Source organism: Physeter macrocephalus, chromosome 13 (assembly GCF_002837175.3).
Source record: "Physeter macrocephalus isolate SW-GA chromosome 13, ASM283717v5, whole genome shotgun sequence".
In the NCBI taxonomy this organism is placed as follows: domain Eukaryota; kingdom Metazoa; phylum Chordata; class Mammalia; order Artiodactyla; family Physeteridae; genus Physeter; species Physeter macrocephalus.
Window position 1 is genome coordinate 34,509,112 of NC_041226.1, and position 12,350 is coordinate 34,521,461.

The following is a 12,350-nucleotide window of genomic DNA, read 5'->3' on the forward strand; positions in this document are numbered from 1 at the left end:
CTGCATCGGCAGGCGGACTCTCAACCACTGCGCCACCCGGGAAGCCCTACAGTAATTTCTTTTACTTGCTCCTTATTGCTCATGTAAAGGCAAAAGTCAGACATTAAAGAAATCTTGGGCAAAATTAATCCTTGATTTTTATTATTTTCATTTAAATATGATATCTTTTTTCACTTTGGGGTTGCTCTTGACACTAGATGAGCAAGGATTTTGAAGTTAATTCTCATTCAGTTTTGTGGATGCTTTTAGATGATTTTAGATTCAGGGTTAAAGTTAGGATTTAGGATCTTAATATTTTATTCTACTATTTGTGTTTTATTTAGATCCAGTACTTCCCTGTTTTTTGACTACAGAGGATAATAAACTGAATATTGTAAACATAATAATGAAAAAAATCGTTATATCTGCAAGTTTACTTATAGAATCTTTCTGAATTGTGGAGCTAGTCTTAAGGCCTGTTGATTCAAATTGAGAATTGATTATAAAAAGACTGTGTGTAATTTGGGAGTTTCTAAGGAGAGTGTAATAAATAGTACCTTCTTTTTTACTTTGGTTCTGAATCGACTGAGAAAGAAGTGGCAGATGTGGGCCAAAGTATCAACTTTACTACTGATAAAAATTAATTTGGAAGATATGGCTTGGTGGGAGAGCCAAATGGATGCATTAATTGAACCACAAACCTGACAGATTTGTACACTCACTTACTGCAGTGCCAATCCAGTGAAGAGGCTGAGTAGGTACCTCCTCCTCAGGGTCTCTACCTAGATCCCAAGAAAGGAAGGGTGAGGATGAGCCCAAAATATACAGTATATTCTTCCCAATCAGATAAGTCATTTCATAAATGGGTGTTAGTTTCCTGAGGCTTTTGTAACAAATTCCCACAAACTTGGTGGCATAAAACAACAGAAATTTATGCTTTCACAGTTCTGTGGGACAGAAGTCTAAAATCAAGGTGTCAGCAGGGTTGGTTCCTTTCAGAGGCTCTGATAGAGAGTCTGTTTCATACCCCTCTCATAGCTTCCAGTAGCTGTGGGCAGTCTTTGGTGTTCCTTGGCTTGTAGCTGTGTAACTCCAATTTCTGCCCCCATTTTTTTCTTCCCATGGCCTTTATACCCAGTGTCTTTGTGTTTATTTCCCCTTCTCTTCTAAAGAAGCTCATCATTGTATTTCTCCTAATCCGGGATCATCTCATCTTTAGATACTGATCTTAATTAGGTATGCCAAGTCGCTTTTCACAAATAGGGTTATGTTTACAGGTTCCAGGTGGACATATATCTTTTGGCAGGGCCACTATTTAATTCACTAAAAGGGATGGAGAGGCCAGGAGTTGGAGTAATTAAATAAGTAAACTTGCTGCTTGCTAGGAAACATCAAGATCTGGGAGCAGGTGTTCCTCCCTAGCATTCCTAGCTTTTTGTTCTCATGGTCAACCAGTTGTAGGAGATCAGCAAAAATGGTCCTGTTCCCCCTCTGTGATTGTGTTGTTGGCATTATCTTCAATTTGTGTTTCTTTGGCAGAATCTTTTAAAGCCACTTGTCCATTTTGTGATCATTAATGGTTAAAACTAGGTAATATCTGAATATCCATTTAACTGCACACAAATAAATGTCGGTTTGTCACAATACATTGAAAGCAAACAAACCAGTGAAGGTGCCATGTCAACACCCTTGAGATGCGGATTTCCCCAAATCTATAAAGATGCCTTGTGACCTATATGTCATATGGACTGAATGAGAGTGCCTTTGTTGCTCTGATTATGAAGTATTAGGAACATTTAATTTCTTTCTTACTAAGAATTAAATAGAAACAATTGTTTTCCTCCCACACTTCAGTAGATGTGCACTCCTTAGTATCATTGTGGAACACATAAGTCTAGATCACCACTGATTGTCTAATAGAACTTTTTGCAGTGATATAGGACAGTCTGTATATGTGTTGTGCAGATATAGAACACTCAAACTGTGACCAGTGTGACTGAAGAATTGAATTTTTAATTTCACTTAGTTTTAATTAATTTAAATGTAAATTTAAATAGTTATATGTGATTAGTAAAGCAAAGGCTAAATATTTGTCAGTGTCTACGCTAAAAATATTGGGAGTAGTAGAATATAGAGAATGATGAACATTATAAGAACCATAACATGCCTCTGGTTTAATTTAAATGTCTTTATTTTAATGGCATTAGCAAAAGTAAAAGAAAAAGTTTATCCTGAATTAGTAGCTTATCTACATTTGTTAAAGGTTTTAGACTTATTTCAACTTAGAATTTTTTTTTCATACTTGAAAATTAGATGTAAGTTTCATCTCTTTTCTCTAATTATATTCTCTAGGGCTAAATTTATAACAAAATTACTCCTTTTCAGGAAAGATATTGGTAAATATGAAGTAGAAATTTGTCAACCTCGGAACATACTTACTCAAGAAATTGTGTAAATGTTATTTCACATCTCTCTTTGCTGAAAATATAAATTAAACTAATGCATACAGAAAGATTTTACTTAAAAGGCTATAACAAAAAGCTTTTTTTTCCTTGTAAATATGATACTAAATGGATATAATATTTTATAATGTAGAAGTGTTACTTTATGTTAAATTTATTTTTCAGACATGTAAGCAGATTTTGCTCTCATTCCCCAGTTATACCATAAGTGTTTTATTATATAAAAACTTTTAACTTAATATTCAATAGCTAGTTAGCCCATCTATTTTCTTTTTGTCTTTGATTAAAATATGGCTAGATAGGACGTTTATTCTCCTTACTGCCAATGCGTAACAACATAGCATTAAACTCATTTAAAAAGGAAATGTGACAATCAGTCAAGTATAGTTCACACTTCTTAGATTTTATATAGTTTAAATTTTGGAATATGTATATATATATTTTTAATGCCAGAAGAAGGTGTACTTTAAACTTGATATTTTTGAGCAGAAAACATTCCTTTCAATTGCTGCTGTAAAGTTGATGTCCCTTAAAAAATTACCAAGTTCTTTAATTCTAGAATGTCTGTTTATGTACATGGGTGGAATGGGGGGTATATGTGAACAATTTAGAGCACATAAGACTGAAAACATCTTTTAATATACCTTTAATTCAGAAAAATAACTTTTTCCCTGTAGTTTTTTCCTGTTATTTTCTGAAAATGAATTCAGAATTATATTTAAAAAATTCTTCAGGAGACTTTTTTGAAATTTTATCTTTAAATACAAAAGAAAAAAAAACCCACGCTGATGTATGTAACAGTTTAAATTTTGAACTTATTTAATTGAAGTTATCATTATAAATAATAAAGTATAACCATTAAGAAAAAGAGAAACATTTTACGTGAAAACAAAGCTATGGCTAAAAGTGATATTTATTCCTTTGTCTTTTGACAGCTTGAAGGTCCATGTGTTTTGCAAATTCAAAAAATTCGCAATGTTGCTGCACCAAAGGATAATGAAGAATCTCAGGCTGCCCCAAGAATGCTGCGTTTGCAGATGACAGATGGTCATATAAGTTGTACAGCAGTAGAATTTAGTTACATGTCAAAAATAAGGTAATTGGCACTTTATGGTGTATATTTGTTATAAGTGTTTAAAGTTACTGTTCACATTGGATTTTGTTTTTAAGACCTTTGAAAAGAAGGAATGAACTCTTAAGTGCATGATACAGTTTTTCAGAATAAATTAAAGAGTTTGTATTTTTACTTTATCTGTAAAGAAAAATAGTTTAAAATGGAGTTAGTTGCTCCTTACTTTTAACGTTAATAATTAAAAACAGAAATTTAAGGTGTTCTTACATGGAAAGTAAGCTTTTCAATTTTATCACTAAATTTTAGATCATTAAAATTTTTTCAGAACAAAACTTTCTTTAAATATGTTACAGGTTCTTCCTTGACAATTAGTTGTATCCATTGCACTGTTTAGCAGTCTAGAAAAGCTTATAAGCAAATGAGTTTTCTTGGGGGAAATGATTGAAGCTAGAGAGGTTTGTATGCCACCCCACTTTCTAAGAGGAGGAAGAACTCCATAAGGAAAAATTTTCCAAATCTTTGTTTTGGCTATTTTCCATAAGAGGTTTTTAGAGTCATGCCTGTTGGAATGGAGAAAAGCAGTGAGAAGCAAGAGGAAAGTGTCACCTTTATTCTCAGTGTCCCCATTAGATCAGTTTAAACTCTGTTTTCTGAGATGGGAACTTTCAATGGACATTTGCAAACCCTGCCCCCCTTTTCTTAGTCATTTTATATGCTGTGTTTGCTCCTTTGAGCTTTTTCATTTAGTGTAAATGCCTAAACCTTGCTTCTCTCCCGCCCAAGAATTTATTCCAGCCTCTTTATCCGGTGCTGGAGGGACAAAGGTATTTAAAAAGAATTTAGATTTTGTCTCCAAGTAGCTTATATGACAACAAGGTAAGCACACAGCATACAGGTTATAATAAATATATCAACTGAAATGAATAGGAGTTCAGAAAATTACCTTTACCTGGGGGAGTCAGGAATGGGACTTAAAATATGAATAGGCATTTTAAGAGAGATGAGGGGGGAATAGCACATGCAAAGACATGGTACCCTGATAGCAGATGAGTGAAAAGCTACACTTGGAGGCGCATAGGTGATTGGCATTGTGGTATGTGGGAGGAGATGTGGTAGGTTGAGGCCTTGTATGCCTGTTCAATGATTTCTTTTTTTCTTCCTTCAACTAGTGTCTGCCTTTAGTGAGGGAGGCTCCTTCCTTAGAAGATATATTTATTCGTCTAAAATGTTGATTTTCATATACAAAGGGGGGTATATTGACTTTGTGATTATGTTGTCTTTTTTTCGAAGAGTAGAAAGAGTCCTACTTTTATGGAGAAACTTCCATAAAAGGAAACGCAGCCTTTCTTCCTTTGACAAATTTAATCAGATCCCCTCCAAGAGAGTTCACAGATGCCTGAGAAGAAAGACTTGCCATGTAATGGCTCATTCTCTCATTTTACTGCTGTATATTTCTCTGAGGTAAATGAAAACACAGGATCAACCCAGAGAGGAGGGTCCCTTACGCTGTTTTCTTTTTTTGAATTTATTACAGTTTGACAGTTAAAAAAAAAAATGTTGCTACTTTCTTATTCACTCATCATTGAAGTAGCATGTCTACTTTTGGTGCTGTAAAAACAGCAGCTTACAGAAGTGTTTTCACATATGAACAATTTGGGAGACCATTTTCAAAATAAGTTTGGTTATTGGTTATCTTTGAAGGAAGGTAGAAGAACTCACTAGAGAGCATAAACCAGGAATTGGTGTAGAATGTGTTTTCTCTACTGGACATTGCATTTCTCTGGGGTGCTTCTTTCCATTCATCTATCCTACCTCCAGCCCCACTTCTCACTGTATTTTTGTTTTTGTTCTGTTTTTTTTTTTTTTTTTTAATTTCAATGAAGAGAGGATAAAGGAACTTTGGAGTGCAAATAAAGTATTAATTAAACCACAGTATGCTCTCTGAGTAAGAGTTAGTTATGGCCCTGAAGGTGATGTAATAAAAATTATATTAAAATTTTAGCACCTATTTATTCTTTTGTGGAAATAGAACTATAATTTAATTTGGTGAATAGAACTCTTTATCAATTATCTTAATGAAATTATATGTCCAACTTCAAGTAATTCACCATGTTTTCCTTCTTAACCTGTTAGAGAAAGAGTTTGGGAGGTACAGTTATTTTACATAAAAAATTATCTCATTATCTGCTTTCAGATTAGCTTTTAGTTTTAAAAATTACAATTTAAATGCCCCTGTAATTTGCTTGCTATTTTTTAAGGTCTTTTGTAGCTTCTTATGTTGCTAATTTGTGTTTTTTACATTTTCATTTCATTTCCAATTTACTAATGTGTTAGAAATTATTGGCGAAAAATGGTTTTAAAGAACACATATTGGTCTTATTCATTAATAATTTCTTTAGAGGTAAAGAGTATAGCAGCCTGGTACCCTTGGTGCTTAGTTGTTTTATTTATCCCTAAATGATGACTATAGAGTTAGAATATCTGTATATGCTGATTACCTGGAATTGGGAAAAATTTCTCTTAGTGTAAGTGTATTCAGTTGCTGCTGATCTTGAAGTTTGATAAACGTTGTGGTAAGTTGCCTACATTTACCACCACACAGCTCTCTACTTAAGAGTTAGGTTAGGCAAGGCTCTCCATGACCGTTTGTTTTCTACGTTACATAGGATGACTAAGAATGATTAAGCTTGGAGTCCTCAGAATAATTTTTACCAGATAATGTCTTACTCCATATGGGCTCTTTGAAACCTTAAAAATAGGCATATTCTATTTCTTCTTGTTAATAACTATTTTATCAACTGTCTTTCTTAAAAATAGACCAGAGATACCAGTGCTTTCATTGATTTGCTGTTGCACTTGTCAGCACATGGTGAATTTTATGAGCTTTTAAAAATTTGACAATGTGAAGTATTTCAGCATGATTTTCTAATTTATCCTAAGTGTTTTAGGACTATCTTTATTCCTATTTGGAGTTCTTTACCCCTTGCTGTATGTGCAAAGAGTTGCAGTGGGGCTTGGTATATGTGCTTTTACTTTAGAATAAACCTGTGTGATGAAATGGATTTCTTCCACTGTTTCCTGTATGAAAAGATTGATAGGAGGGTAAACATCTTTTCTCTGGTTTTTGTAAAAGGGGTCATGGTGTTATAATGTTTGCCCCACATCTGATAATGTTAACCTATTGTGAAAAAATACTTTTGAAGTCAGTGTGCTTTAGAGCAAATAACTCTCATTTGATCTTTAACTGGATAGTTAACCAAAAAGAGCATTGTTTCATGTGGATTACAGTAACTCATATAGGTGTTAAATGTCTAAGATTATTACTGGTTTGATATCTCTTCTGTATTGAAATTTAATTTTATAACATAGTATATCTTTGCAGTAATGCACAAAGCTCAGAGGGGGGGAAAAGGGCAAATCTTACATTTATACAACATGACATGGTTGAGAAAGTACTTTCATATCTTTTATTCTATTTATCTTTACCATAAGTTTGTGAGCTGTGATTTTTATCCAGTTATTTTTTGTTTGTTTTTTATTTGTTTATGTTTATGTTTAAACATAAACATATGTTTATTTGTTTTTGTTTACTGACTTACTTTTTATTTATTTATTTTGGCTGCTCCGGGTCTAGTTGTGGCACGTGGGATCTTCGTTGCAGCATGCAGGATCCTTAGTTGTGGCATGCAAACTCTTAGTTGCGGCATGCATACGGGATCTAGTTCCCCGACCACGGATCAAACCTGGGCCCCCTGCATTGGGAGCACCGAGTCTTACCCACTGGACCACCGAGGGGGAAGTCCCTATCCATATTTTTTTACATGTAGAAAAAAATTAAGGTAGAAAATGACAGTCTTGTACCTGGTCTTCTGACTTCCTCCCTGATGACCTATTCACACTATATAGCCAGTCACTTGAAAAATAGTTTTCACATTAGTGCATTTTGAAGAATTTTACCAGGTCACAGTATAAGACTGAATTCCAGTTTGGGGAAGGAGCTTAAATATGTTTTAACTCTTTTTTTCCTTTTGCTTTAGCCTGAACACACCACCTGGAACTAAAGTTAAGCTTTCAGGCATTGTGGACATAAAAAATGGATTCCTGCTCTTGAATGATTCTAACACCACAGTTCTTGGCGGTGAAGTAGAACACCTTATTGAGAAATGGGAGTTACAGAGAGTAAGTGTAAACTAAGAATGGATTGAACTTTTAAAACACTACACTCTTTTTATTGTATTCTCTGTTTTAAGGGATCTTCCTATAATGGATAGTAAAATTAGTTCTTTATGCCAGAGTTGAATAGAATGGAATACAGTGATCTTTACAGAAACTATCTACCTTTGTTTAAGCATATTGTTCTTCTAAAACATGTCATTTTCAGTATTTGTTACATTTTATTACATATTTTAAAACCATTCTTTACTGATGAGTTTTCAAAACTGACAAGATACCAGTTATAAGATATGTGTAATGTATCTGTATATAATTCTTTCTTCAGAAAACAAGTGTTTGTGCATATATATGAATAATGTATGTGTATTTGTCTTATCTACACACACACACACACACACACACACACACGCACACACAGATACAAGTGAAAGCAAATTAGAATTTCACTGTAATGAAAGGGTTCTTGTTGCATTTATCTTCCTAGTCACATTAGTTGATGTTTTCACCGTTTATGTTAACAGTATCTTCATCCTCCTAGTCATCTAGGTTATCTAGTAATTGTCCTTCTACTTTGCTTCTAGCCACCAGTTTTATTGATCTTCTGCAGTCAGATCTCTTTGTCAATCCCTTGCTCTCAGGTTCCATTGCCATTATTGTAATTTAAGTCTCTGGCCTGGACTACTTGCAGTAGCCTTTTAACTGGTTCCACCATATATCCTTTCTCCATCTTCTAACTTATTGTACTTCTGCCAGATTATCTTCAACATAATTCAGAGCATGCTACACCCTGCTTTTATTTCACATACCTTAATCTGGGATTCAGGTCATTTATAATTTAGCCCTAGTTCCAGCTTACCTTTTCAACTTCCTTAATTTTTTCACATAGGTTTTGTTTTAGCTAAATGGAACTACTTACTCTTTCTTTGATTCTCTAAGCTTTCCTCAGTTGCACTTTTGAAAAAGAAAAAAGATTTTCCCACTTTTAAGACGTTCATCTTAGTTTCTCTCTCATCTCCATGCTTTTAAACTCAAAACAAGTGCTCGATTTTTTCACAAAATGAAATATTTGCTGCTTTATTGAATTTAGAATACTTTATTCATTGTATTAAGAAGTATATTACTTTTTATCTAGCACTAAAATTATATTTATTTCTTATCTCCTTTGATTGTAAGCTTTTTGAGGTCAGAATTCTTGTTTGTGCTATCTTTATTCAGTTCTACAAATATTGGTAGAACAGTGTGTATGTCTTGAGCTGGGCCCCTGTATCTGTATATCATGTAATTCACCTAGCAGTCTTGTAAGAGAGTGTTATGTCCATATGGATCAGAAAATAGGCTTTAAGAACTGTTAAACTTATTTTATGATTAGACCACTAATAGGTGATGGATCTGAGCCTTCCTGTATCTCCAAAGTGGTGGCCCTGAGTCTTATATATAATAAACATCATAACAAATAATAGTGAAATAAATGAATTACAAGCACATAGAGCTAATTACTCTCTGAGTTAGAATTCATGTTTTTGTGTCACTCTCAGATCTTGTCTGTTGTCTAAAGTGAGCCAAGGGGCCTAGCAATATTTCAAGCTTTTGGTATTTTAAGATAAAGTACTCTTTTTTATCTTCTAAGTTTGAAAGTGCCTCTGTTTGGGATGTAAATAGATAAGGAAATTTAGGCACATTTTTTGTTCCTTAGTACTTATTCCTTATGATACGAACGTGCTACACTTTGGGCTGCTGTGAAATATAAGATACTATTATATACTATATAAGATACTATGAAATATAAGATAATATTCCATAACTGCATTGTTTGATTGAAAATGTTACACAAGCAAGTAAATCAAAAGTGGTTTGATAGTTTTATGTAAATAGCCAAGTTTATGAACTTTGAATTTCCTGGAGAAATCCCACCCATTTCATGTGATCTTTTCCTTTCACAAGTTGATATATTGTATTTTCGTTATCATTAGAGATTTTTTAAAGTGTGTTAAAATGTTGTCAAGTCAGACCAACATATGATACATAATTTTTACAACCCAGCCAGAACTACCTTACTAATTGTAAAGTCAGTCAGACATTCCTAGGAACTTCCTCACCTCTAGCACACGCACATACACACACACAAACACATGCATGGATCAGTAGTAGTTTGACAGTTATTCTTGTAATGTTTTATTATATATTTTTGCACTTTGTTTCCTGAAAGCCATGCTAGTATTTCTTGTTAGGGGGCAGTAAAAATTTACATGAAAAAGAGTTTAAAAACCTCTTAATATGATAATAGTTCTCTTTGGTTTTTTAGTTTTTTTGATTTTGGTAACCATAGTGTTGTAGAAATCATGGAGAGTTCAAATTACTTGAGCATCTGGCAGGTGAAACACATAGAAATCAAATGTACACATAGAAATAATAAACCATAGAGTTAATTTTGGAAGTAATGGAGTCCTAGGCATTCTTGCAAAATAAATAGAGGGGGAAGAGAACACTGGATAGTATTTAAAGCATGTGTAGGTGTTGTAGTTGTAGCAAGTTGGTTATAGACAGGTGACAAAAAGAAAAACTCAAACCTCAAAGTATGATAAAGATAGGTTTTGGAGAGTTCTGTAGCAGATATAATTTGTAAAGTAATGTAGTTCTGTAACATTTTAGTGCTCCCCCCCTCACCTCCTATGACAGATAAATTTTTTAAAATTTTTTCTGTTTTTAAAAATTGTATACATAACAAAGTTTAACATTTTAATCATTTTTAAGTGTAAAATTAAGTGACATTAAGTACATTCTTATTGTTACACACCCAGCTCTCTCCAGAATTTTTTATCTTCTCAAACTGAAACTCTGTACCAATTAAACAATAACTTCCCATCCCCCTCTCCCAGTCTCTGGCCACCTTGCACTCCAGCTACCTCATAATAGTATAGTCATATAGTATTCATACTTTTGTGTCTGACTTATTTCACTTAGCATAATGTCTTCAAGGTTCATCCATATTGTAGCATGTGTCAGAATTTCCTAACTTTTTAAGGCTGAATAATATTCTGTTGTATGTAAATGCTACATTTTGTTCATTCATCCACTAATGGACATTAGGGTTGTTTCCACCTTTGGCTATTGTGAATAAAGGTGTTATGAACATGGGTGTACAAATATCTGGTTGAGTTCCTGCTTTCAGTTCTTCTGAGTTTATACTCAGAAGTAGGATTGCTGGATTGCATAGTAATTCTGTTTAATATTTTGAGTAACTGCTATATTGTTTTCCACAGCAGCTGCACCATTTTACGTTCCCATCTGCAATGCTTAAGTGATCCAATTTCTTGACATGCCTGCCAACCCTTGTTATTTCATGTTTTTTGGATAATAACCATCCTAATAAGTGTGAAATGGAATACATTGTGGTTTTGATTTGCATTTCCCTAGTGCGTAGTGATGTTTAGCATCTTTTCATATGCTTACTGGCTGTTTGTATATCTTCTTTGGAGAAATGTGTACTTAAGTCTTTTGTCTATTTTAAATTTTGTTGTTGTTGTTTTGTGAGTTTTTGATTTATTCTGGATATCAATTCCTTATCTGATATATGATTTGCAAAACATTCCATTGGTTGCCTTTTCACTCTGTTGGTAGTGTCCTTTGATGCAAAAGCATTTTAAATTTTATTGAAGTTCAGTTTTACCTGTTTTTTTCTTTTGTTGCCTATGTTTTTGGTGTCATATCCAAGAAATTGCAAAATCCCAATGTCATGAAGCTTTTTCTCTAAGTTTTCTTGTGGAAGTTTTATGGGTTTAGCTCTTTGGCTCTTAAATTTAGGTCTTTGATCCATTTTGAATTAATTTTTGTACATGGTGTAAGTCTTTTGCATGTGGATATCCAGTTTTCCCAGCACCATTTGTTGAAGAGAATCTCCTTCCCCTATCGAATGACCTTGTCTCCCTCATCAAAAATCATTTAGTCTTACATGCAAGGGTTTATATCTTTATTCTATTAGTCTGTCTTAATGTCAGTACTGTTTTGACTACTGTAACTTTGTAGTAAGTTTTGTAATCAAGAAGTATGAGCTTTTTTCAGGATTATTTTGACTAATTAGGGTCCCTTGAGATCCCATATGAATTTTAGGATGGATTTTTCTGTTTCTGCAAAAAGCATTCTTAGGATTTTGATAGGAATTGCATTGAATCTCTAGACCTGTTTGAGTAGTATTGCCATCTTAACAGTATTAAATCTTCCAACTCATGACCATGTGATGTCTTTTCATTTATTGGTGTCTAATTTCTTTTAGCAATCTTTTGTTGTTTTCATTGTATAGATCTTCTTTGTGCAATTTTATCCCTAAGTATTTTATTCTTTTTTATTCTAGTATAAATGGAAGCTTATAACTTGCAGTTGTTTTTTGCTTAGCCTAGTTCTCAGCAGTGACTTAAGGGAATTCCTATACAGGTTTCTGGAGCTTCATTTCTGTACAGGGCTCTCTTTTTCAAAACTCTGCCCCAGAGCTTCCAGTTATTTCAGCCTGGCTTGAGCTATGAGACATTTTCTCAACTCAGCTCTCTGTGCTCTCTCTCTGCATTATGCCTCCAAGCAGAAAGGCAGAGCTCACCTGTTTTTTTTCTTTCCCTTTGCAATTACAGTCCTGTGCTACTTCTTTTTTTTTTTTTTTTTTGTGGTATGCGGGC

The 12,350-nt window shown here is 33.6% G+C and overlaps 1 protein-coding gene across 3 annotated transcripts in view; it reads left to right on the top strand.

Moving 5' to 3' along the window:
* Positions 1-12,350, top strand: part of TDRD3 (tudor domain containing 3) — a 224,255-nt gene that overhangs the window by 113,029 nt on the left and 98,876 nt on the right. For all 3 annotated transcript variants that reach the window (XM_024125920.2, XM_028497324.2, XM_028497322.2), the window contains 2 exons: positions 3,377-3,537; positions 7,551-7,692. In XM_024125920.2, the coding sequence (XP_023981688.1) occupies positions 3,377-3,537; positions 7,551-7,692 (303 nt within the window). The remainder of the gene's footprint in view (positions 1-3,376; positions 3,538-7,550; positions 7,693-12,350) is intronic.